Source organism: Bison bison, unplaced genomic scaffold, assembly GCF_000754665.1.
Source record: "Bison bison bison isolate TAMUID 2011002044 unplaced genomic scaffold, Bison_UMD1.0 scf7180017864044, whole genome shotgun sequence".
NCBI classification, from domain to species: domain Eukaryota; kingdom Metazoa; phylum Chordata; class Mammalia; order Artiodactyla; family Bovidae; genus Bison; species Bison bison.
In genome coordinates this window covers 2,049,876-2,074,678 of record NW_011494616.1, presented here as the reverse complement: position 1 = coordinate 2,074,678, position 24,803 = coordinate 2,049,876, and the positions used below count along the sequence as shown (strand labels likewise).

Below are 24,803 nucleotides of genomic sequence, written 5' to 3'. Positions count from 1 at the left end.
ATATGCAGATGACACCACTCCTTATGGCAGAAAGTGAAGAAGAACTAAAGAGCCTCTTGATGAAAGTGAAAGAGCAGAGTGAAAAAGTTGGCTTAAAACTCAACATTCAGAAAACGAAGATCATGGCATCCGGTCCCATCACTTCATGGGAAATAGATGAGCAAACAGTGGAAACAGTATCAGACTTTATTTTTCTGGGCTCCAAAATCACTGCAGATGGTGACTGCAGCCATGAAATTAAAAGATGCTTACTCCTTGAAAGAAAAGTTATGACCAACGTAGACAGCATATTAAAAAGCAGAGACATTACTTTGCCAACAAAGGTCCATCTAGTCAAAACTATGGTTTTTCCAGTGGTCATGTATGGATGTGAGAGTTGGACTATAAAGAAAGCTGAGAGCCAAAGAATTGATGCTTTTGAACTGTGGTGTTGGAAGACTCTTGAGAGGTCCTTGGACTACAAGGAGATCAAACCAGTCCATCCTAAAGGAAATCAGTCCTGAATATTCATTGGAAGGACAGATCCTGAAGCTGAAACTCCAATCTTTTGGCCACCTGATGTGAACAACTGACTCATTGGAAAAGACCATGATGCTAGGAAAGATTGAAAGAGAAGGAGAAGGGGACAACAGAGGATAAGATGGCTGGATGGCATCACCAACTCAATGGACATGAGTCTGAGTAAACCCCAGGAGTTGGTGATGGACAGGGAGGCCTGGCGTGCTGCAGTCCATGGGGTTGCAAAGAGTCGCACACTACTGAATGACTGAACTCAACTGAACTGTGCATTAAAATTGATTATCTGATTGGTATATGCTATATGGCAGGCACTGTGAAAACCAGTAAGTACACAGTGATACAGAATACAGAAATGAAGAAATGGCCCCTGTCCTCTAAGGCTTGGGATTCTGTTAGGGGAAAAAGGCATCGAGCAAGTCAATCCAACAATCAAACTTTCATGTTAAAATATGGTAAATTTAAGAAGGAATACAGTACCTACCTACACTGATAGGGAATTATGAGGGGGCTTTTAGAGAAGGAAGTATTTCTGAGGAAGTGAGATATGAGGGACAAATATAATTTAGCCAAGAGTATAATGCAAATCATTCTAAGCAGATGAAAAAAAGCGTACGAGATAATCCTATAGTGGAGAGAAATGGCACTTTGGAAAAGCCTGTGTGGTTGGAGTACAGTGATGACATGGAATGAAGGCCAGAGAGGTTAAACAACGCCACATCACCCACAGTCTTATTGTAAGCCTTTTAAAAGGACTTAAGATTTAAAACATTTGCTGGGTGGTCATTACGGGAATGAAGAAAAGACTTATAAAAGGTACACAGGATTTGGAGGCAAGAGTAAGACTTCCATCTTGTGCATGCAAAGTTTAAAAGGGCTGTGCATCAGTGAAATAGTGATTTTAGTAGGCAGCTGGTGGACAGTTTAGAAGGGAAAGATATAGATTTGAAAGTTATTAGCATTTGGATGGTGTTTAAAGTCACAGGGATGGATGTGCAAGAAGGCACAGAATTGCACAACTTGTATATTTAAAAGTTAAGCAGAGTATCAGGCAGGCAAAGACTGCTCCAAATAATCAGCATGAATGAATATGATGACTGATTAGCAGTATCTTCCTTCAGTGGTAGATGTGAATCTAGACATAGACATGCCAGATGTTGATAATGACCAGCCCAAGTCTTCAATGTATATAATCTATCAGACTCTTCCCATCAAGATCAAGCATTTTCTATTCATTTCACAGCATCATTACCCTACCTGAAAATGCACTGAACTCAAGTTAGAGAGCTATCAGGATACTGATAAATTGATACTGCTTAAATAATAATAAGCAAAAAAGCTCAGTTAGGAACTGGTGTATCTGTTTTGCAGAATGGCAGACTAAAAAGATCATAAACTTTCATTTTCAGTATAATCAGAAACTTTTAATTTAACCTATTGAGCCAGGGTAAGGACTAACGTAGCTAGCATTTCTTGGTCATAACCAGTAATCAAAGTCAAAATGTTATTCCTTTACATTTGCACACAGAATTTTATCCCAAAGGATTATACCCAGAGAATAAATGAGTCCAAAATTATTGTTTTCATCTGACATTTATTTTTCAATGCCAAGAAGTAGAATCTTAGCTGCCCAGGGTTTTTTTTGAAAGTTTCTATCAGAAGTGTTATTTTAATTAGCCTACTTTAGATAAATTTATAGGATTCATTGGAAGGACTGATGCTGAAGCTCCAATACTTTGGCCACCTGATGTAAAGAGCTGACTCATTAGAAAAGATCCAGATGCTGGGAAAGATTGAAGGCAGGAGAGGAGAAGGGGATGACAGAGGACAAGATGACTGGATAGCATCACCGACTCAATGGACATGAGTTTGAGCAAGCTCAGAGAGATGGTGAAGGACAGGGAAGCCTGGTGTGCTGCAGTCCATGGGGTAGCAAAAGTCGGACACGAATAAGCGACTGAACAACAATGTTAAAGAAAATTTAAAACATAATCTAACTTTAACTCAAGCAGTTCTTGAGGTGTTGTCCAGGAACCTCTGGGGTGTAAGGGAAAGGGAAGCAAACAGTGGTATTTTCAGAATGGAGCATGAGAGTTAATGGAATGTGCTTGTGTATTCTGTGTTCCAAAATTCCTTAGTTTTAATATTTACAATATAATAAATATTGATCGACAAAGCCCACATAAACAGAAGCTATTTGGGGTCCTTAATAATTTTTAAGTGTGTAACAGGGTCCTGGGACCAAAAATTTGGTAATTACTACTCTAAGTTTCTTTATAGCCATGTATTTGGTATGTGTTTAAGCTTACCCTGACAAAGTATCGCATGATCTTGTTCTGGAAATCTCCAGGAGGTAGCAACAAATATAATAAGACCTCACACAAATCCCTTAGGAATCCTAGAAATAAAAAAAAAAGGAGCCATAATAACAGAAAATACAAAATCTCCACCTACTCTTGATATAAAACACAAAGTGGCAGGATTAAGCAGTTTGCTGATTATATAAGCTTATTATCTTAGTAATTAATCAGTATTCAATAAAAATCTTTGTTATTCTCCAAACAGCAAATATTCATTAATCAAAGTAATATACACTTTTTTACTTTGCCCAGTTCTACCCTACATCTATGAGATGGCTGGATGGCATCACCAACTTGATGGACATGAGTTTGAGTAAACTCCAGGAGCTGGTGATGGACAGGGAGGCCTGGCATGCTGCGATTCACGGGGTCGCAAAGAGTCAGACACGACTGAGCGACTGAACTGAACTGAACCCTAAATCTTGAGTTGTTGAGAAACTTCAATTACAAAAGTGTTTTTCCCCAAAGTTTTAGTTGCACCAAGTATTCTACTCTTCTACCACACATCTCTACATACTTAAGTTATCTGCACATTTAAAAATATACTTACAATTCTTTTTCAAGAAAGAACCTCCACTAACCTGGCAGGTAATAAGAAAAAGAACATGCTCTTCTATTTTACTGATTGAAGAGGGCTTGATTTACATAAAAGAACTATACATCATTCTAACTATTCCTTACATTTAGTTATTTCATATTAATGCTAATGAAGGAGCAATTAAAAACTGAATTGCATAATAAATATAAAAAGGAAAGAAGAAAAACGGAAAAGAGCAGAAAAGAAAGCAAAGAAATAGAAAAGCTGAGCACATTTTAAAAATCTAAGAAAACAATTTCCACGACTAGTAATGCTTTTCTGACGTGTTCATATGCTGACACTTCCTGGGAAGGTAATTATGTAACTGATAATCAAAACCTGATAATCAAAACAATATGCCCAGTAGCACAGACTCGGTCACTGTAAAACTAGGAAAAGACAACATCCTCAGCTAAAATTTATCTGGTCTAACCTCTCAAAAAGAAAAGTCAATTCAACTCTATAAATTTCATTTGAAACATTATCATCATTCCCTTAGAAAATATTTACAATAATAGGTGTATTCTCGAATTAGAAATAATAAACTCAAGGTGAAGATAAAATTACTACAGATCAAAAAAAGTAAATTCCTAAGGATAAAATGTTTGTGTTTGCTATATTTTAAAAGACAACAAAGGAAGTTCTCTTTAACTGAAAAGGCTCTCTTTAAAAGAAAAAAGAATCTGGAAATTTACTTCTAAGAGTTAAAAGATAAAATAAGCAGTAGTGTTTTTACTAAGCTTCCTGTCCTGTAAGAATAACTTCACTCTTAGATTTTACCCTGCTGCTGCTGCTGTCGCTTCAGTTGTGTCTGACTCTGTGCGACCCCATAGATGGTATCTCACCAGGCTCCCCCGTCCCTAGGATTCTCCAGGCAAGAACACTGGAGTGGGTAGATTTTACCCTGGTATTTGTTAAATGGTTCTGCTAATTTGCCTCTACTAACGTGAACAGTTAATATGCTCAAAAAGTTAAATTAAAAAGAAAACCTTCTTCATCTTTGGGAGAAGTGCACACTAGGTCACGGCAAATATCCTTTTCCATTTCAACTTCAACTTCAAAGAAGGTATCTACAAGATCTTCTGCTGTACCTGGACAGAAAAGGAACAATTCAAGATTAGAGAATAATAAAGAAAAACGGATTTAAAAAAATAATAATAAAATAAAATAAAATCCTAATTTTCAAATGGGATAAAGATATTATTACCTTTCACTTGATCATCTTTCTCTGTTATCTTTTGTTGGGCCTTTCTGAATACTCGTAGGTGTGTGCCAAAATCATCTACAAGGCGTGTAGTAAAATAAGGTTGCCAGTCTATTTCTTTAGACCTTATAACAAACACATTACATAAAAGGATGACTTTTTAAATCAAAAAATAAATTTATTCAATGACTATTGAAAAACAACATGATCATCACAGACTGAATTTATTTATACTTTTTGTCCATTTAATTAGTATTACATCTTAGCATTCCTCTTCAAAAGACCCATAGTTTATCAAATCTATTTAAACTTTTGAACAGTATGCTTTGAAGTATTTTATGTGTCGAAGCTTAAAAGTATTAAGTGCTTAAAATTAAAAACAGGAAAGAAAACAGGCAATTTCTCATCCCAGACATAACAACACATTAAGAACTTAGAATGCTTTTGCTTGTTTTTAAAAGAGCACTTGGGATTTTTGATTCTTTCTGAACCCTTTCTGAATTCTCCACATTCTTCCATTTAGTTATACAGTCCAAGTTTTGAACCAAATACCTTTGGTGTGAGCCTGATTGGTTTCTGTTTGCATATATAAACACTTAAAAACTCAACTATTCAAAATAGCTATAGTCACCTGGAAATGGTTTAAAGAATAATGTATAAAATACCACACTTACCCATGAAAAAAGTGGTAACTAATTTTATTAAGCTACCTAGTACTCTTATAAAAGAAGACTTCAACAAACACTGCTAATTTAGCACACCAGTGAAACATAACAAATACAATAGATAAATACAAAACAGATTACACATCTCTTTTGATTAAGTGATATTTTTAAACAAGCATTTTTTCAATGCTGTTTTCCTTATATTAACATTAAAATTAATTCATCCCTTTATGAACATACCAAATAGAAGACAAAGAGTTATTCATAAAGATGCTGAGCAATAAAGGAGAGGAAAAAAAAAAGTATACCATAAGTCATCATGCTAATTCACCATACATAAAAAAGCAAGTGAGTAAGTTAATTTGATTACTGTTTTTGGAGAAAAACCTTATAAATGTGATAACAGCACTGAGGAATATCACAGATGGCTGTTTTCAAATAAAAACAAATTATTAACATTAATATACTTTTTAATGTGCAATTATAATCTATTATACACATGGAAAGTAAATTATAAGTACATGAAATACAAGTCAACTTATTAAAAATAAAGGTAACCTGAGTGTTCAGATTTGCAGAGGGGTTATCATTAGACTATATGAGCCATGTATATTAAATACTTCGAGGTCTCTAGAATCTTTGTTTCTTATTTTAAAGAGAAAAGCCCTATTATCTGTGTAAGCATCTTTCAAAAATCCTTACATGAATATTTGTACAAAATCATCCAAACTTGAAAATTTGTATAAGAACAAAATTTACATGGTATAGACCATAAATTCATTTAATCCATAAAAGGTTCATTCTAACAAATTTAGAAGCAGAATCTTTCAAATTGTATGTGCTCTGTTTCATGTATAGTGCTGTTATAGAATTTATTGAAATTCAAGCAAAATAAATTCATTAATTTTAGAACCTATCTCAATACATCTTAGAAGATGTAAATGAGACATCTGAAGAAGATACAAAAGGATGTAAAAGTAATATTTAACATGACTGGAAGTTAATCAGTAATGCAAATATAAAAAATTATTTTAATTATTAAACACAGATTTCTACTTTCAATATATAAATACATTGAGGTGAGGAAAACAGGAAGCATAATATTTCATATTCCCTGTCCAAGGTAATTATTTTCCCTCTGCTTGACTCATTTTCACTGAATACATACAAATTTAATGGAAATCTCAATTCAAAGGAACTATTCTAGGTAAGGAAGATAGGAACAACAGTAGTACATGACTGCCCACTTATAAATTAGGAAAATATCTACTAATAATTTCTAGTAGTATTTACCTTATAATTTGAAAACATTTTGTTGACAGTGAAGTACTTCCTAAAATTATGGTATATGACTAATATATAATAAGTGCAATGTAAATTTAAATTTAAAAATCATTTAATTTATGTAATAGCCATATTTCCTTCTATTGATCTACAAATAGCTTTCTATTTGAGTTCTTAATACTATTATTCTTAAATCATAACTGCAGTCAAGGCTCTTTTTCACTTTGTTTAAAATATTTCCCCACATGTCTTCTAGTAAAAACATCTAGATTATTATACAACGAATCCTATTATCTATACTTTCATTTTATTACTACTTAGAAGCTTTCATTTCTTGAATTTAAAAATGAGAGCATACTTCCTATATGACCAAGAGAATAAGGAATATATTCAACCCTACTCCAAAAAAATAACATTTACAGTAGGTTCCTGTAGCTTATATATCTTGATAGAATGACTGCATGAATTACAATGGTTAACTAGGAATGCAAATAAGAAATGAAGTCTCAAAGAACAAAAGCAACAGTCAAACTATAAAGTGAACCTCTCTGAATATATATTAGGCCTTATCTTCACCTCTAATACCAGCATCTTATTCCTGGCCTTTTCATTGGTCTCCCATGTCCTTTCTTGTCTCTCCCTTCATTCTGTTTTCCATAGAGCAGCCAGAGTGATCTTTTTAAAAATACAAATATGATAATACGAAACAAGAGCTTTAAAAATACTTTAATGACTCCCTGATCATGCATATCTGGGTCCCTGCTTACTTCCTCATCGTCTGTTTCGCTCTCTTCCTTCCTCTTTGGTTCTGTTCTTATCTCAGTGCCTCTGGACAGACTATTTCTTCTGCCAAGTTTGCTCACTCTGTCTACTCCCTACAAATTTACTTTCTCTCCTCCACATTCCCCTGACAATTCCCATGTATGCTTTCGAGTTTATCTAAAATGTTGGCTCCACACACAGAACCCTGCATTGACCCTCACCCTCTGCCGTACTCCTTCACACTAGGTCTGGAGATCTCTGGTTACAGTGCTTAGTTCTATAGCACTAGAACCTGCAGTTAAATAATTCAATTGCTGAGATAAGTCAGGGATTTCATCTGTTTTATTCCACTGTGTTTGTTTTATTCACAGTGTTGTTCCCAATGGCTAAATAATACGTTAAACACTGGAGGCACTCAATACATACCAATTTATTGATTTCTCTTTCAGGGTCAGAGCACTGTTAACAGGTGCCTGGAGAATGGCCCATGAACCACCTAGAACAGCTTCTTCCTTACTCCTTAAAGTTCTGAAATGGGACACACATTGATTGAGAAGCTCTTTTTGCCTCTCTAAAACCTAAAGCTGCTGCTGCTAAGTCGCTTCAGTCGTGTCCAACTCTGTGCGACCCTGTAGATGGCAGCCTATCAGGCTCCTCCATCCTTGGGATTCTCCAGGCAAGAACGCTGGAGTGGGTTGCCATTTCCTTCTCCAACGCATGAAAGTGAAAAGTGAAAGTGAAGTCGCTCAGTCGTTTCCAACTCTTAGCGACCCCATGGACTGAAGCCTACCAGGCTCCTCCGTCCATGGGAGTTTCCAAGCAAGAGTACTGGAGTGGGGTGCCATCGCCTTCTCCAAAACCTAAAGCTACTTAATGCTAAAGCCTAAAAAAGGCACTGAATGTCCCAAATATGGGGCTGAGACTGAAATTACACAAATTGCTTCACTGGTTCCATCTATTCTAAGCAGTATACAGCTTATCATAAGGAATACAAAACACACACCAAAATCAATTAAAGACTTCTGTAAAGAGGCCTGGACTGGCATACATGCCCTTGATTCAAGTAAAAGATACACCATTTCATTAGTTGTGAAATTCAGCAAGTCATATCACATCCCACGGTTTTTCTCTAGGGACACTTACAGCTTTAAGAATCTATGATTAACCAAATACAACATACACATAGGCAGGCACACAGGAACACAATACATGGAAAAGTGATAATGAGTAAATAAAATATCTGATCAAAAGAGGGAATCATGAATGTATGTCATTTTAACTTCAATCATATAAATCATTCAATATAAGACCAAGACAAGACCTTTTGATTAACGTTTTGCTAAGTGTTATTAATGTAGCCTTTGTCTTGAATAAATCATTCTCACACTGAAGAAGTTATGGTTTCCAGTTTCTTTTAAATGACATAACAACTAAGGACATTTGTAAACAAATCTGAACGCAGAGTAAGGGTCTTTCAAGGCTCTTCACCAGTATTTTGTAGTTGTCTTTTGCACACCTAATTCAATTGCAATCTATTCAGCAACTTGCTCTGAGTAAATTCCAAAGCAAGTGACCTCATTTTCACAGGAACTACCCTGTCATACTCATATTTCTTCAAAATAGGTAGGGGTAAATTAAATTATATGATTATAATAAAAAATATAACCAGGGTACACAGGTTCAGAAACAAATACAACTTCCTTTTCTAACACACTCAATTGTCTTGCTCCTCTAAAGTATCCCTGTTCAGCTCACACTACAGACCTATTATATGAAATTTTCTTTGCCCAAGAATCTATTAATACAAGTGACTTTTGATAAGTTTAAATCTCAAAAAGTGGGAACAGAAATGGGCAGAAGTACAAGAAAGTAGTCTATTAGCCTAGCTTTAATGCTACGGGCATGAGTTAGTATGTCGTACAAAGGGAATGGACTGGCCAACTAAAGAGAACTTCTACTACAGTAGTACAGAACTCGTACCATTCCAAAAAGAGTCACATACAGAAATAAGCAGAAGTTAAGTGCTATGTCATAAGTTAAAAAAGATTAAAAAAATCTTGATGAATGAGTACTATGATTGATGAATGAGTACCATTTAACAGGGAAAGTAAGGATATAGGAACAAGCAAAAGAAGGGAATGAGCATGATCAACCCGTAGTTGATCACGTAGTCATCACGACGACTTGCCTAACTAAAGAAGTGGGTGACTGCTGGCAGTAGAGGCAATCTTCACACACTTGGCAGAACACTGTCCTGGAAAAAGTCCTTTATATCAAAATGAAAACAGTCAAAACTGATCTTCCCACAGAAACAATCCTATGATAAATGTTTCATTCCTTATGCTGTATTATTTTTTCACAGGAATGATTACTAAGATATTATCTTAAAACATTAAAAATGACACAGTATACTGCATAGTATATACACTGTATAGTATTCGTGTTTGTATATGTGTGAATATATATCAAAAGTCATACACACTTATCACATATAAAGGCTTTTTAAATGTATATTCATCAGTAAGGGCAATATAATAACCAACTGCATAAAATACAATAATATGTATTAATCTCCTAAATGAGGTCTTTTACCTTCTAAAGAAGAAATATCAGACATTTTTTTAAAAAAATCACTAGCAAAATTCCTAGTTTTACTGGGTAGATTTTGACAAGCATCTTTGAAGACATTTTGAGAAGTTCTATTCCACTAGTTTTTTTGATCACCTGACTCACAGCCATCTTTTGCCGAAAGTGAGTGACCTATCTGTAAAAGAAAAAAATTCCTTCCTTGAGTCACTGAATCAGACAGTTAACCCCCTCAGAATTCACTATCATAAAGGATATACTCTTTAAAATACATAAACCTTTACATGTTTCCATCCTTAAGAGTCCTTGAGGGAGTACTTTGTTAGCATCAAAAGCTTCAGCCTAAAATTGAATTTGAGCAATATTTTAAAAGCAAAGAATTGTAAACTTGCTTCTAAATCCATTTAAAGACTTTCCCTTCTTCCAGTCTCAATTTGCTCATAAATATTTCAAGTTACCATAACCACTTCCCTAGAGCATTTTTGCTTCCCTTTTAAAAACTACTTCAAGAATTTAGGACTGAGTATAAAATAATTAAACTAATTTTTCACAACATTCCTAAATTTACATTAAACTTATGATCACTCTCTACCATAATCCTCAAAAATACATGGAGAATCACTCTTTCACAGGAGCTAAGTTAGCAACCATGAGGACACAAGTTTCACCACTTTATGGTTATAATTAGTCTGCTCCCTTCCCTCAGCTGCACCTCCTCCCCCTGTGTGCTGCAGCATGCGTGCATGCTAAGTCGCTTCAGTCAAGTCCAACTCTTTGCTATCCTATGGACTGTAGCCCGCCAGGCTCTTCTGTACATGGGATTCGCTTCCCTAGGGGATCTTTCCTGACCTAGGGATCAAATCCATGTCTCTGGCACCTCCTGCATTAGCAGATGGGCTCTTTACCTCTAACTCCACCTGGGAAGCCCCATGTGCTGCAGGGGGAGAGCCAAATGAGCACATCTCTCTCCCAACCCCACATGCAGTGACTTTATGCTCACAGCTTAAAATCCACCACGGTGGGAACTTAAAGTAGCAGACTTACAAAACTACAAATTTATTGTTTTTAGTATTCTATAGAGAAGAGCAGTAGTTTGGATAATCAAGTAAAAAACTGTCAAGTTTCATTGATACAAAACTGCTTAACTATAGGGAAAAGATTGGTCTAGTACATATCTTAGATGTTTGAAGTCTTGCATCCTTTCTGACCATGCAGAAATGTAATAAAAGGTTTAAATATAGTTTATCATCATCCTACTTTAAGATATACTATCAGTAAAACAGCAGACCAGAGAAGTACTTTAATCCCAAAGTAAATTAAATCTAAAAAAATAACTCTCCAAATGGTATTCAAAATGTGGGGTGTGATAGAGAATGTGAGTGTTTTGAAGAGGAGATATGAGTGAAGGCAAACAGATCGAGATTAGTAACAACTATATCAGGGAATCTCAGTATTTCAGAACTGAAAGAGATCTGAAAGAATTACCACAAACCTTTATAATTACAAGGCCAAAAATGTAAATTATTTATTCCAGATTAGTTACTGAGATAAAGGTTTTGTTAAAACAAAAACAGGATTCCTGAGTTTCAATTCAGTTTATCTGCTACACCTTGAACTACACGAACTCTTCTGACTCATAAGAGTTATAAACAAATTGGTAGAAATGGAGAAAAATCTGGGCCTGCAGTTTTATATAGCCATAGTATGGAAATGGTACTCAGTGAACTACAACTCCACATAAAAAAATCCATCCAGTTCTACAATGCAGAAGTTCTAAAGAACTTCAATCTCCAAATATAAAGAAAAAATTAGAAGAACACACATAAAGCACACTCACCTAATTTAGAGGTTGAGTATAAAGAACACAGAGCTGGAAGCCTTAAGCTACATGAAAAAAAAAAAAAAAATAACCTGGGGCTAAGTGTGCATCTTAAGTATAATGTTAAGTACTAACAATTAAATTCATCTTATTAAGTATTTTAATAAACAAGGTTTTCAGTAAAATTTATCTGATAAATGAAACATTCGTAGACCCAACAGTGAAATACATTAAATTCTGTGGGAAAAAAATTACCAAGAAGTCATAAATGGAAACTCGGTTAACAATAATCTATTGAGTATTGACTACCCCATTATGTACAAAAACAACTATATGTAAGCACTAATTTCAAGATAACTTCACAAGGAAGTAAGGATACAATGGCTATCTGTACAAAACATGTCCTATACAGCTGAAAAAAAGGATTCTTTTATTTATGTGCTCATAATAATATAAAAAACAGGAAAATAAATTTAGTTGAAAAAAGTCATCCTAGATATATTTTTTTTTAGTGCTGAGCACCAAATGTTCCTGTCTTGGGCTACAAGAATAATGCATGCCTGTTTTGTAAAATGTCATTTCTTTCTTTAGATTTTTCTATATCAGCTGTAAATTAGCCATACATCCACAATCCAAAGATCATTGTTAATATTTTACTATTTTTTTCTCTGTTTGCTATGCTCACATATTTACAATTTTAACACACCTAAAATCATACAGTGTACAACTTCTTTGTATATGAGTTTTATTCCAATATTTTTCCTATTTCTTGAATAATACTTCTTAATATTTTAATGGATGCAAACTCTTTTCCTAAAGAGCCAAACAGGAACGATTTCAGGCTTTGCAGGCCACATTACCTCAGTCAGTTCTGCCACTAAAGCACAAAAGCAGCCATGGACAAAATGCGAACAAATGAGCACAACTGTCCAATAAAACAGTAAAACTGTATTTATAAAACCAGGAAGCAATGCAGTACAGTCAACAATGGCCTAGTTTTAACACAGGGAAAAGCTCTGAAAGACACTTTCTCTCCAAGATATACAAATAACTAATTAGCACAAGAAAAGATGCTTAATATCATTAGCCATCAGGGAAAAGTAAATCAAAACCATAATGAAATACCACTTTAGACCAAGGAGAATGACTTTAATCAAAAGCCAGACAATAACAAGTACAGGCAAAGGCAGAGAAACTGGAACACTCATACATTGTTGGCAGGAATGAGCAGCCACTTAAAAGTTTGCAGTTCCTCAAAAGATTAAACAGAGTTACCATATGACCCAGAAATTTCATTTCAAGGTACACATCTCAGAGAAATGAGAACATCAAGTCTACACAAACATGTACATGAATGCTCATAGTAGCATGCTTTATAAAAACCAAAAAGTAGACACAACCGCAATGGTTACCAACTGATGAATGGATAAACAAAACATGGTGTGTCCATACAACGGAAAATTATTCAGCAATGAAAAGGAGTAACTAATAATACATGCCACAACAAGGATGAAGATTGAGGGCAGGAGGAGAAGTGGACGACAGAGGATGAGATGGTTGGATGGCATCACTGACTCAGTGGAGATGAGTTTGAGTGAACTCCGGGAGTTGGTGATGGACAGGGAGGCCTGGCGTGCTGGGTCCATGGGGTCGCAAAGAGTTGGACACGACTGAGCGACTGAACTGAACTGAACAACAAGGATGAACCCTGAAAACATTACACTAAGTGAAAGAAGCTAGTCACAAAAGATCATATATTATTTCATTCATGTAAAATGTCGATAAAGACATAGAAAAAATATATAGTTGACTACGTAGAGGTAGAACCTTGTGGGGGATATGGGAAGAGACTGATTAGTGGATATCAGGTTTCTTGGTGGGGCCATTAAAACATTCTTAAAGTAAATGTGATAAAGGCTGTACAACTCTGAATACACTGAGAGCCAACAACTTAAAGTGGGTGAAGAGTATGGTATAAGAATTATAAAAATATACAATTAACCACTAACCTTTACCTCTATACACCCATTCTTGAAGTCCAGTTTTGGGCTCAATCCACATCAGGTTTTGATCAGGTACTCTGGTCCATTCTACCTCTAGATCAAATCCTTTAAATAATACCCAAATAACCAGTTTCTCTCCATTTCATGTGTTTTAATTTTGTTTCCTCTGCCCTTCCCCCTTAAAAAACAATGAAGCTAAGAAGACAAGAGAATGTGTGCATATATTCCCAGAAATGTAAGAAATAACAAAAACAAGAAGAAAGAAGTTAACATTCACTGAATACATACTATGTGCCAGATTCCTATGGTGTTTTACACGTTCTTTTCTCTCATATAATTATTACAACAACCCTATGAGAAAATTACCTCATTTTGTTGATGCTGAGATTGAGGCACAGAAAGTTAGATAACTTGCTCAAAAAATCATTTATTGGTTGACAAACACTTTATGAAATATTTCATGCATATGATCTCATTTGCCCCTCACAACTCAGAGTTTGTGACAAGTATCAGTATCACTATTTTACAGATATGTTAGGAAATTTTCTAAGTATACTGTAACTTAATGGTACAGGTAGAATTACAATACAGATCTCCCAAGGCTTTCTCTCCAATGTCATGCTATCTTATTTGAAGAGAGAATTAAAAATATACAGGTTATCACAGATTCATCCCCTAAAGTTCCAGGTTAATGCCCAGGTTCCACAGAGAACTAAAGAGTTCCCTGGGAAGGTTTCCTTCCCCAAACTGCTACTAGAAACAGGTACTAAAGTTAGGATGACGTGTGGCATTACAATGTACTCTCTCATATCTGATGCCATTTAATCTTAGCAACAACCTGATAAGCAGATACACGTTGTCACTAGATGCAAAGAATTTATGTTTCTTATCCATTCAAGGTCATGTTGTTTAGTCACTAAGTCATGTCCGACTTCTTGTGACCCATGGACTATAGCTCTCCAGGTTCCTCTGTCCATAGGATTTCCCAAACAAGAGTACTAGAATGGGTTGCCTTTCCTTCTCCAGAGGATCTTCCCAACCCGGGGATCAAACCACCATCTCCCACACTGGCAGGTGGATTCTTTACCACTGTACCACCAGTGCCATAGAGCTTAATAAATAACAGAACTAAAGCTCAAAACCAGAATTTCAGACTCTACATATATCCTTTCCCTCCTGGTATAACAAAATTAGCATTTTGTTTGATGCTGATATTCTGTGATTGTTTCCTCAAGGTGCCAAATAAATATGAACACTAGAATTTGGTGGTTCTAAATCTTTCTGGGGTTCACAGGTCCTTTTTGAAAATAAAATCTATGGAACCACTCAGAAGGAAAAAGAAAAAAAAGCACAGAAAATTTTGCTTAAATCTTCAAGGCTTCATGGGCCCCTGGTTAAAAACTCTATACAAGATTGAAATTTGAAGGAGAGAAGAGATAATGTACGCTTTGCAGTACACAGCAGACAAGAATAAGAATTTAAGAAGTATTCAAGTAATGATTATAGGCACTTAATTTTCTTGATATTCTCATTGGAAATAATCAAGGAGCCCCTGTGAAAACATATATTTTAGTATGGCTTTACTAGAAAAAGCCAATGAAAGACAAAAATAAAGCCACTCATTGAGAAGGCACAAACATTAACTGAGCCTCACTACATGCTACAGACAAGTAATATTATCAGCTTTTTATGAATAAGGAAACTAAAGCTCAAGAGAGACTGATTAATTTGCCCCAAAACTTAAGGCCAACGACCAAGCAAAGACAAAATTCAGATAGTCTAGGATGGAAGAAACTTGGTTCTTCCTATAATCACCCAATATTTAGCATGAAAGCACAGAATGTTAGTAGAGAAGGAAATGGCAACCCACTCCAGTATCCTTGCCTAGAGAATCCCATGGTCAAAGGGGCCTGGTGGGCTACAGTCCATGGGGTCGCAAAAGAGTTGGATATGACTGAGCAATTGAACAATAATAGAATGCTAGAGAAAGGAGAAAAAAACTATAACAGGAAGTTTAAAGAAAAGGTAGTTAGAAGATCAAAGAACAGGCAAAGCACTGCAGTGATATGACAGAAAGGTGAGGGAAACTAAGATGATAATCTAGATCACAATATATCTGTTAGGGACTGGGGGACAGAATAGTGACTGTTAAGAATGATTCTTACTCTGCCCCCAACTCAACAGATAATCTTGGACTAACTGTTTAATCTTTCTGGAATTTAGCTTCCTTATCTGTGAAATTATGGGTGAACGGTGACATAAAAACTTAAATTTCTAACATTCTTCACAATTTTTAAAACATTTTCACATGAACTATTTCCATTACATTCTACCGACCAGGGATTTTTGCTTTATTCACTGCTGTATCTGCAGCATCTGGCTGAGGCAAAGTAGACATAAAATATGAGTTAAAAGAACACATGAATTTGCTCCAGACCAAAACCCTGTGAGGAATACAGTACAAGGCAGGTATTTATGACACTTATTTCACACATGAGAAAAACCAAAATCCAAAAAATTTAGAATACTTGCTCACAGTCCCATAGCTAAATGAGAGAAGAGGATACAAACTCACTCAAGTCTTCCAATTACTAGTTCAAAATTCTTTCTAGGTCTACAATTTTTTATATTTTAATATAATCTTAAGCAGGCAGGCAAAAGAATAATGAACTCTTCTTACTCCCATCTTTGCAGAGAGGGGGGAAAAAGTCATTAGAAGGGTGTTACTATAAAAAGCAGTGACCAACAGATTCAGAATAATGATCTTAAACAATATCTAACATGCAATAATGTTACATATATGAACTAAAGGACATAAAATCCAATTTCTGACTTCTTTGATTATATGTTAGTATATTTTCTATATTCCACAGTGCATCTACACTCATAATTATGGTTGGCTACTTTCCAAATGTTTGCTGTTAATCATAAAAGAGAAGAGGCTTCAATCTATCTAAGTAAGGTTAAAATTCAAACTATGAAACCTACTGCAGCCTGCCTCAGTGACCGGAGGCTGAGGAATTCATCTCCCACTCTAAACCTTAAGATCAACTGAATTATAGAAGAAAAGTCTTGACAGGGCAGCATGAGCTGGAAATATCTATTCAGACAGAAACAGAAACAAAGAGCCCTAGGGCAAAGCTCTACTCTCCAAGACTCTCAGAAGTACAAAAGTGCATTTCAAGAACCTAAGTGGGGAAGAAGAGGGGCTGGCTAGAGAATAACACCTTCAGATTTGAGAACCTACTTGTGACACAGCAATGTAGCCTCCTGCCTTGAGGCCATAGGCTTGTAGGAAAATCACTGCATGTACTGGGTAGAAAAATCTTCTATTAAAAAAAAAAAAAAAGAAGATAGCAAACTTACCCAAAGATAAAATCCTTTCTTTAAAATATAAATAATTTCTCCACATGAAATGGCCCCTCTAAAAATCAAGTAGTTTAAATACAAGGATACAGACCAAAATATTTAGGCAGTATATAAGAGGGTGTTTGTAAAGTGAGAATTTTAGTATATCTCAGAAAACTTTCTTAAAGGAAATCTCATTAAAATATACTTCTCTTCTGAAAGTAAATAAATAAACTGAATATTCTCCACCGACTGCTCCTTTGAGTTCTTCTAAGAGGACTCCATTAGGTATGTGCCTAAGATAAGTGGGCAGTTACAGTGAGCTCTTCTCACAGCACTTGAATAAAGAAGACTACCTGGGATGACTCTGGAACCTCAGTGAGCCCCAATCTATCCCCCAGAACCACCGCCATGGATGGCTACAAGGCGGTGCTGATCCCACACAGAAGAGTACATGGACCCGGAGGATGGCTTCACTGGCTGGTGAGAAGCCAACATGAGCACAGTGGGCGTCAGGAGGTGAAGCACAACATGCAGGTGCTACAAGATACTGGTTAGGAGTCTGACATCTGCTTCACCAGGTGCAGAAGCAACAATTGGGACTCTCTGGACTACACCAGATGCCACTGATCAACTGTGGCTGCCAGTAGTGCAGACTTAGCCGCAATAAGGCAGATGTTGCTGCCAAGCAGGATGAAGCCCAGGTAAAGATCTGGAGATGCTGTCATGTTCTACCATCTCCAGTGAAGCCTGACTATCCCTTCAACAGCAACACCAGTAAGACTGCAGGCATGCAGACCTCAATAGCCATCAGCTACCCTCCTGTGAAAGTCTGAAGGACACTACTGCTAGAGTTCTGCCCCTTTGGAATGAAAAAATAGTTCCCCAGATGGAGGAAGGGGAGAGGGTAGTGAATACATCCCTTAGCATCAGGCTTCAGGGCACCGTCAGCCCTTTGGAGGGGGTCTCTGAAGAGGCTATAGTGGAGTTGCACCTGCCTCCTGGTATTCCCACTGAACAAGAACTTGCAGCCCATCAAGCCCATGCAGTTCCCTGGGAAATGAAGAGCCCATGTGTGGCGTTATGGAGGCTATGGCTGCCCAGGGCAAGCCGATTAAGTGAAGCCAAGCAAGGACACCTTGCTTTCCCCAAGACATGAGCCCCGCCACGCCATTCCTCTGCACCTCTTCCCTGCAAGTCTGTGGGCATCTTAAATTGTATCTCCAGATGGGGATCAGTGGCTCCCAATTTTGCTCTAGCCGTTTTGTCTCTTGCTCCCACTCATTTCATACAATCTAGTCAGAACAGCACCTATGGGGCATGGGTTCTTAGTGCAAGCCAAGGAAAGACTTATTCAAGAGGGTGGAAATGCAGTAACTCTGGGGTTTTTTTGCTAGTGCTTTGTTTATTACTAAAGCCCTGCTTGAGTAGGAGACTGGCAGGAACCATGCTAAGGTGTGACCAATAAGGAGGAACAAGCTAGCTTATTTGTGTTGCCAGCAGCTACTCCTATACTATTCTGTGGCCAGGTAACTGTCAAAGAGACTCTACTTATTCCAATAGAAGACAAATGGAAACTGCATGGGGTTCAAACAAATATTTCCTCTGTTACTCCAGAGGAAATGACTCTAGAAGATTAGGATCCATCCTGTTTATGTGTTTACATTTACTTTTACCACACACACAGACATACAAATATATATAGATATATATGCACACCACACACACTGCATCTATATCTGCACATATTTATATATTTCATATATTTATATAAATATTAATATTAAAAATGCCAACAATAACAAAAACCTTCTGAGGTTTCTAGTGGTCAGTTGGCATCAGAATACAAACTATTCCTTACACCAATCTGAGACAAGCTCCTTAATGTCTACGGTACAGGGCCTGATCCTGCCTTATGTTTCAGAACCCCTCGCCTGCCTTATGTTTTACGACAGTGAAACACCTCCTAATCATGCCCAAGAGTGTCTTTCACTGCCAGATTTCTGAATCATGTTCTGTCTGTCTGGCCCTGCCACCTTGGTTCAGTATTTACTTTGAGTTTAACTGTACTAAATCTTATTTCCCGAACAATATAATAAAAGAATGATATTGCAATTAAAAAAAAAGAGTATCTGGGTAAGAGGGGAAAAAGTATTATCAATATGTTCGATGAAAGACTCTGAACTGTCACATGATTGGACAACTGGGTTCTGAAGAAGAAACTGACACACAGACTTAGAAAACAGGGATTAGTCGAGATAAACATTCTGCAGTTGTAAAAGAGTAAAGGTTTTTCAGGGCTCTAGTTCCATAAACTAAGAGTTATCCCACAATAACAATCTACTGCTCTACTTACCTTGGAATAACCAATTTTCTCCTTCCATTTAAAAGTTATTTTCCCTATTGATACAAACAATATTTAAATTTTTCTGCATAAATACAATCCAGTGACCTTACCTAGTAGCAAACTGAATGAGTGCATTCTGAAGAGTCTGCCTAATTTCAAGAAGAAAAGATTCATCATCACTTAGTGTATAATACCAATACTGGACATAATCCCTCAAGGAAAACTGGATAACCTAAAACAAAAATACAGGAAAAAATACAGTTTTTAAGGATTTAAAAAGTAATAGTGGCAAACTAAAACTTAAAAAGATTATTTGAAATTTTCATTTATTATCTACCTAATAAATTGTGGTAGTAAATAACTGTCTTCATTACAAGAGCATCAATATGCTAAAAAACATTTCAAAAAATTAAGTTATTAAATTAAGTTATTTTGGTAGCCCAATTCATCTACTGCCTAATTTTTTTTTAATTAAAGAATTATCTATGGTGAAGCCCTACCCAAATTCCGGTTAAAGATGGAGCATGCAGAAACATTAATTTCCAATGCTAAAATACAATGAAGAGTTTTAGTTAGTTTGATGGAATGAGATGCAAAATAATATCAAGAGACCCTAGTAATCTTGAAAAAAATGTTTTCTTTGAGAGTATAATCAGATTCATTGCAGTCAAATGACAAAAATGACATAATTCACTTAACTCTAATACCAGTGATAATGTCAACAGCATTATTACCCAATAAATGGCAAATAATACAACATAATGTATAATTTTTCTGCAAATCAGATAAACTAAATAAGGATTTATCTATAAAATAATATTTAGAATTTTAAGGTACACATTATTTGCAATAGTCATATAATTGAGCATCAATGAAAATATTTTGGGAGAGAATAATTTTAATTTTTAAAGTATTTTTGAATGAAGCCAGTAATATCCATTTTAAAAAGTAACAAAAGTGGTAGAAAAACCTCTGACTTATCAAACCACTAGCTTAGTCATCAGCTGAAGAGCAAAAATTTTTGAAGAGCAACATTGTAACTCTTAAAACAATTAGAAACACTATCAGATGTTAATAAAAACTTTTTTTCTCAATGTAAATTCAACCAAAAGGGTTTAACACAAAGCAAACACATATAAATAAGTTCATAAATAAGGCAGCAAGTTTACATAGAGAATCCAAGAACAGCATTACAATGAATTTCCAGCATATTACATAAATAGCAAAATTATTTCTTAGTATTTCAAGAGAAATGCACCCAGCACACAATATATGGAATTCAAATACCACATACTGAAACTCACTTGCTGGAGAGGTTCATCAATTATATTGGCACCTGTCAATCTTCTATCAATCTTTATAGTTCTGGCTTCCCGTTTCATTTCTTCTAAGCACTGAAAGGGAATCATAATGTTTTATTGCATACTTTCTTGATTCAAAATATCTATAGTTTATTTCTAACTAAATATTGACTGTAACATCCCTCTCATTATCTTCAAGCTAATAAATAACCTTATTTCTTGAGACTCAGGTATCAAACAAATACTATGTCTCGAATTAAGAAAACTAGATATCCTCAGTAACAATAATCAGCAAACATTATTTAGAATGTGAGAAACTGAAAATATCAGGTATACTGTTATCATATTTCAATGAAAATTTAAAACCATAAATTAGTGTTTCAGGTGAGTCAAATTAATAATGGTCTTTATTAAACACACCCCCATTTCCTCCTCCCTCCCAGCCCAAAGGAGTATACCAGCTGCCAAATTAACATATTTTAAATTAAGTTTTACTAAGGGATGGTTCTCAGCAACTAAAAAAAATTAATTTCTTTTGTCCATAGTTTTCAGAAAGATCAGTGACCTGGAAATACGGTAAAAAGTAGTAGGATACTCTTTAATTAATACAAACCAGGGCTTCCCTGGTGGCTCAGTGGTAAAGAATACAACTGCCAATGCAGGAGACACAGATTTGATCCCTAATCTGGGAGGATTCCACCTGATGTGGAGCAGCTAAGCCCATGCACCGTAACTGCTAAGCCTGTGCTCTAGAGCCAGAGAGCTGCAACCACTGAGCGAAAATGCTGCAACCACTGAAGCTCACGCACTCCAGAGCACGTGGGCTGTGCGACAGGAGATGCCATGTCCAGTGAGAAGCCCGCCCACGGCAGCTAGACAGTAGCCCCCGCGGGCCACAACTAGAAAAAAGCCTATGCAGCACAAAGAGCTGGCACAGTCATAAACAGATAAAAAAATTTTAAAAAGCACAAATGCATATTAAAAACATATGTTTCAAGTTATCCCATGCAACCACTGAGATTTTTTCATAAAATATACTTATAAATCATTTTAGAAAAAGCAAATCAAAATCACTATTTATTTATACCATATACCAAAAAATAGATCATAAAGATTTAACCAATCTTGATTATGATTTATTGCTGTTTAAAATCATAATTTAAAATATTTTGCATCATCCTCTCTATGTACCATTCAAATGAATAGAAACTATGGATGGCTAAGAAATGATTCAAAAAGAAAAGGCAAAAAATCAAACAATCCAAATGAAAAATGGGCAGAAGACCTTAATAGACATTTCTTCAAGAAGACACACAAATGGCCAGTAGGCACATGAAAGGATGCTCTCCTAATTATCAAAGAAATGTAAATAGAAACTACAATGAGGTACCACCCACCTTATACTGGTCAGAATGACCATCATTAAAGTCTACAAATAACAAATGCTGGAGAGGGTGTGGGGAAAGGGCAACCCTCCTACACTGTTAGTGGGAATGTAAGCTAATGTTGCCACTATGGAAAACAGTATGGAGGTTCCTCAGAAAACTAAAAATAGAGCTACCATATGATCGGGCAATCCCATCCTTGGGCATATACCTGGACAAAACTGTAATTCAAAAAGATACATGCACCTCTATGTTCATAGCAGCACTACTCACAACAGCCAAGACATGGAAACAAACTAAATGTCCATCAACAGCTAAATAAAAGGGGTGTGTGTGTGTGTGTGTGTGTGTGTGTGTAGAGTACAGAATACTTCTCTGCCATAAAAAAGAATGACATAATGCCATTTGCAGCAACGTGGATGTGACTAGAGATTATCATACTAAATGAAGTAAGTCAGAAAGAGAAAGACATATACCATATGGTATCACTTGTATGTTGAATCTAATATATGGCACAAATGAACCTATCTATGAACCAGAATGACAGACACAGAGAAGAGATTTGTGGTTACCAAGAGGGAAGAGGGGAGGAAGAGGGGATGACTGGGAGTTCTGGGTTAGAAGATGCAAACTATTACACTTAGAATGGACAAACAGCAAGGTCCTACTGTATAGCACAGGGAACTGTATCAAATCTGGGATAAACCATAATGGAGAAGAATATTTAAAAAAAGAATGCATGTCTGTGTGTAACTGAGACAATTTGCTGTACACCAGAAATTAATACAACACTGTAAGCCAACTATACTTCAATTAAAAAAGAAAAGATTCATTACCTCAAAAAAGATTTGTAAGCAAATTCAGAGAATACACATTAACAGGAGTTTTAAAGGGGGGCAGAGGTAAGTTTCAAAGATTATTTTAAAGGTAACACTAAGTATTAGAAAAACTGTATTTACTTATCAATATGAAAGTCATATTAGCACATAATGGACATGTTAATAATTATAAAATTCAGTTACTGGCACCGACTCCAGACCATTTTCTTCTCTTCATACATGAAAATCATTACAATTCCACAATAATAACTGAAGGAATTGCGAATGTGAAGCCTATATCTAGTATGGAATTTCAATTTTATTTATACAGTACGATATTTGAAAAAAAAGAAAAATTGCAACACGAAAGACATAAAATTGAGCTTGAGGTAACAAAATTATAGAAACAGCATAGCCTAACTGCAAGCTCTACTTTTCAAGTGAGCTTAAGAAAAAATGCCCATTTTCCCCCGCTCTGGTTCCTATGCATTTACTTCATTCAAAATAGTACGTTCACTGACATTTCAATAATTGACAATGACATGATGCTGTGATGCATCAAAATTCTATGTTAAGACAGCAGGAAAAGATTCCAAATTTTTATCTTTTCCTCAAATTTGCATGCTCACTTTTAACATCCAACATGCATTTTCTAAGCCTGATCAGTAGTCTCTCATAAGTTTATAGTCAGCATTAGTGAACTATAGGAAGATGTGCCAAGCCATATAAAGGCGATCACATTATCAACACTACACACAGCAGGGCTTTAAGGTCTTACATTCCTTTACCCTTCTTACCTTAGGAATCCCAGTTGATGTTGGAGGGAGAAATGAATGTTCACACTGCTCTAGGTACTTCTCTGAGTTTGTTTTTCCAAACAGCAGAGTAACAACAAAACCCCTGAAAGAAATTTAATTATAGATACAAAACAAAATTTCACTACAATTTAACACATATTTTTCTGATTTAACAGACAGTTTATCATGCACTAAAAAGTCAGTTTGTGACTTTGGCAAGGCAAGGAATTGACAGATTTTGTTAAGTTTTGAAGTTTAAAAAAACTATAAACATTTTGTGAATTTATACAATAATGCCTTTCCAAGTTTTCATTCAATATTATTTCATAAGAATCTCAGGCAACATTTTCAAACTTTAGGATAATAAGCCTTCATTAATTAAGCAGGTAAGCTAATAACCAAGGATAAAGACAAATGAGATGTATTTCTATAGGTCTGTTAACTAATTAGAGAGAGAGATAACTTGTCACTAGGAATATAAACAAAGCCTAGGTATACTTAATACATTTACAGATACAGATTTGACTCTAAATTATCTGCATTTATATTGTACCCCGATTGCTAATTTAAAATTCTGCCTTATTCAGTAATTGTATTAAACTTTCTTGGAGTTCTCAAACAATGTAAGTGACTGGAAAGCTATTTAGGAAACTTGGCTTAGAAGTATCTAATATAAATTAATTACAGTCCTAAGGACTTCCCTGGTGGCTCAGACGGTAAAGCGTCTATCTACAATGCAGGAGACCTGGGTTCAAGCCCTGGGTTGGGAAGATCCCCTGGAGAAGGAAATGGCAATCCACTCCAGTACTATTGCCTCGAAAATCCCATGGACAGAGGAGCCTGGTAGGCTACAGTCTATGGGGTCGCAAAGAGTCAGACACGACTGAGCGACTTCACTTTCTTTCATACAGGAAAAAGATGATCCAATTTATAATTCATTTGAAATAAGTCTGGAATTTAAAAAGAAACATAAATATATCCCAAAAAGCTATTTTTAAAAACAATTATGGAGTCAAAGTAAGACAAATACT

The 24,803-nt window shown here is 35.7% G+C and overlaps 1 protein-coding gene across 3 annotated transcripts in view; it reads right to left on the bottom strand.

Moving 5' to 3' along the window:
- The window catches only part of SNX13 (sorting nexin 13), a 143,636-nt gene that overhangs the window by 67,677 nt on the left and 51,156 nt on the right, over positions 1–24,803 (bottom strand). For all 3 annotated transcript variants that reach the window (XM_010835601.1, XM_010835600.1, XM_010835602.1), the window contains exons 3-8: positions 23,773–23,875; positions 20,776–20,865; positions 19,582–19,703; positions 4,661–4,782; positions 4,443–4,544; positions 2,826–2,914 (exon numbers count right to left, since the gene is read on the bottom strand). In XM_010835601.1, coding sequence (XP_010833903.1) covers positions 2,826–2,914; positions 4,443–4,544; positions 4,661–4,782; positions 19,582–19,703; positions 20,776–20,865; positions 23,773–23,875 — 628 coding nt within the window. The remainder of the gene's footprint in view (positions 1–2,825; positions 2,915–4,442; positions 4,545–4,660; positions 4,783–19,581; positions 19,704–20,775; positions 20,866–23,772; positions 23,876–24,803) is intronic.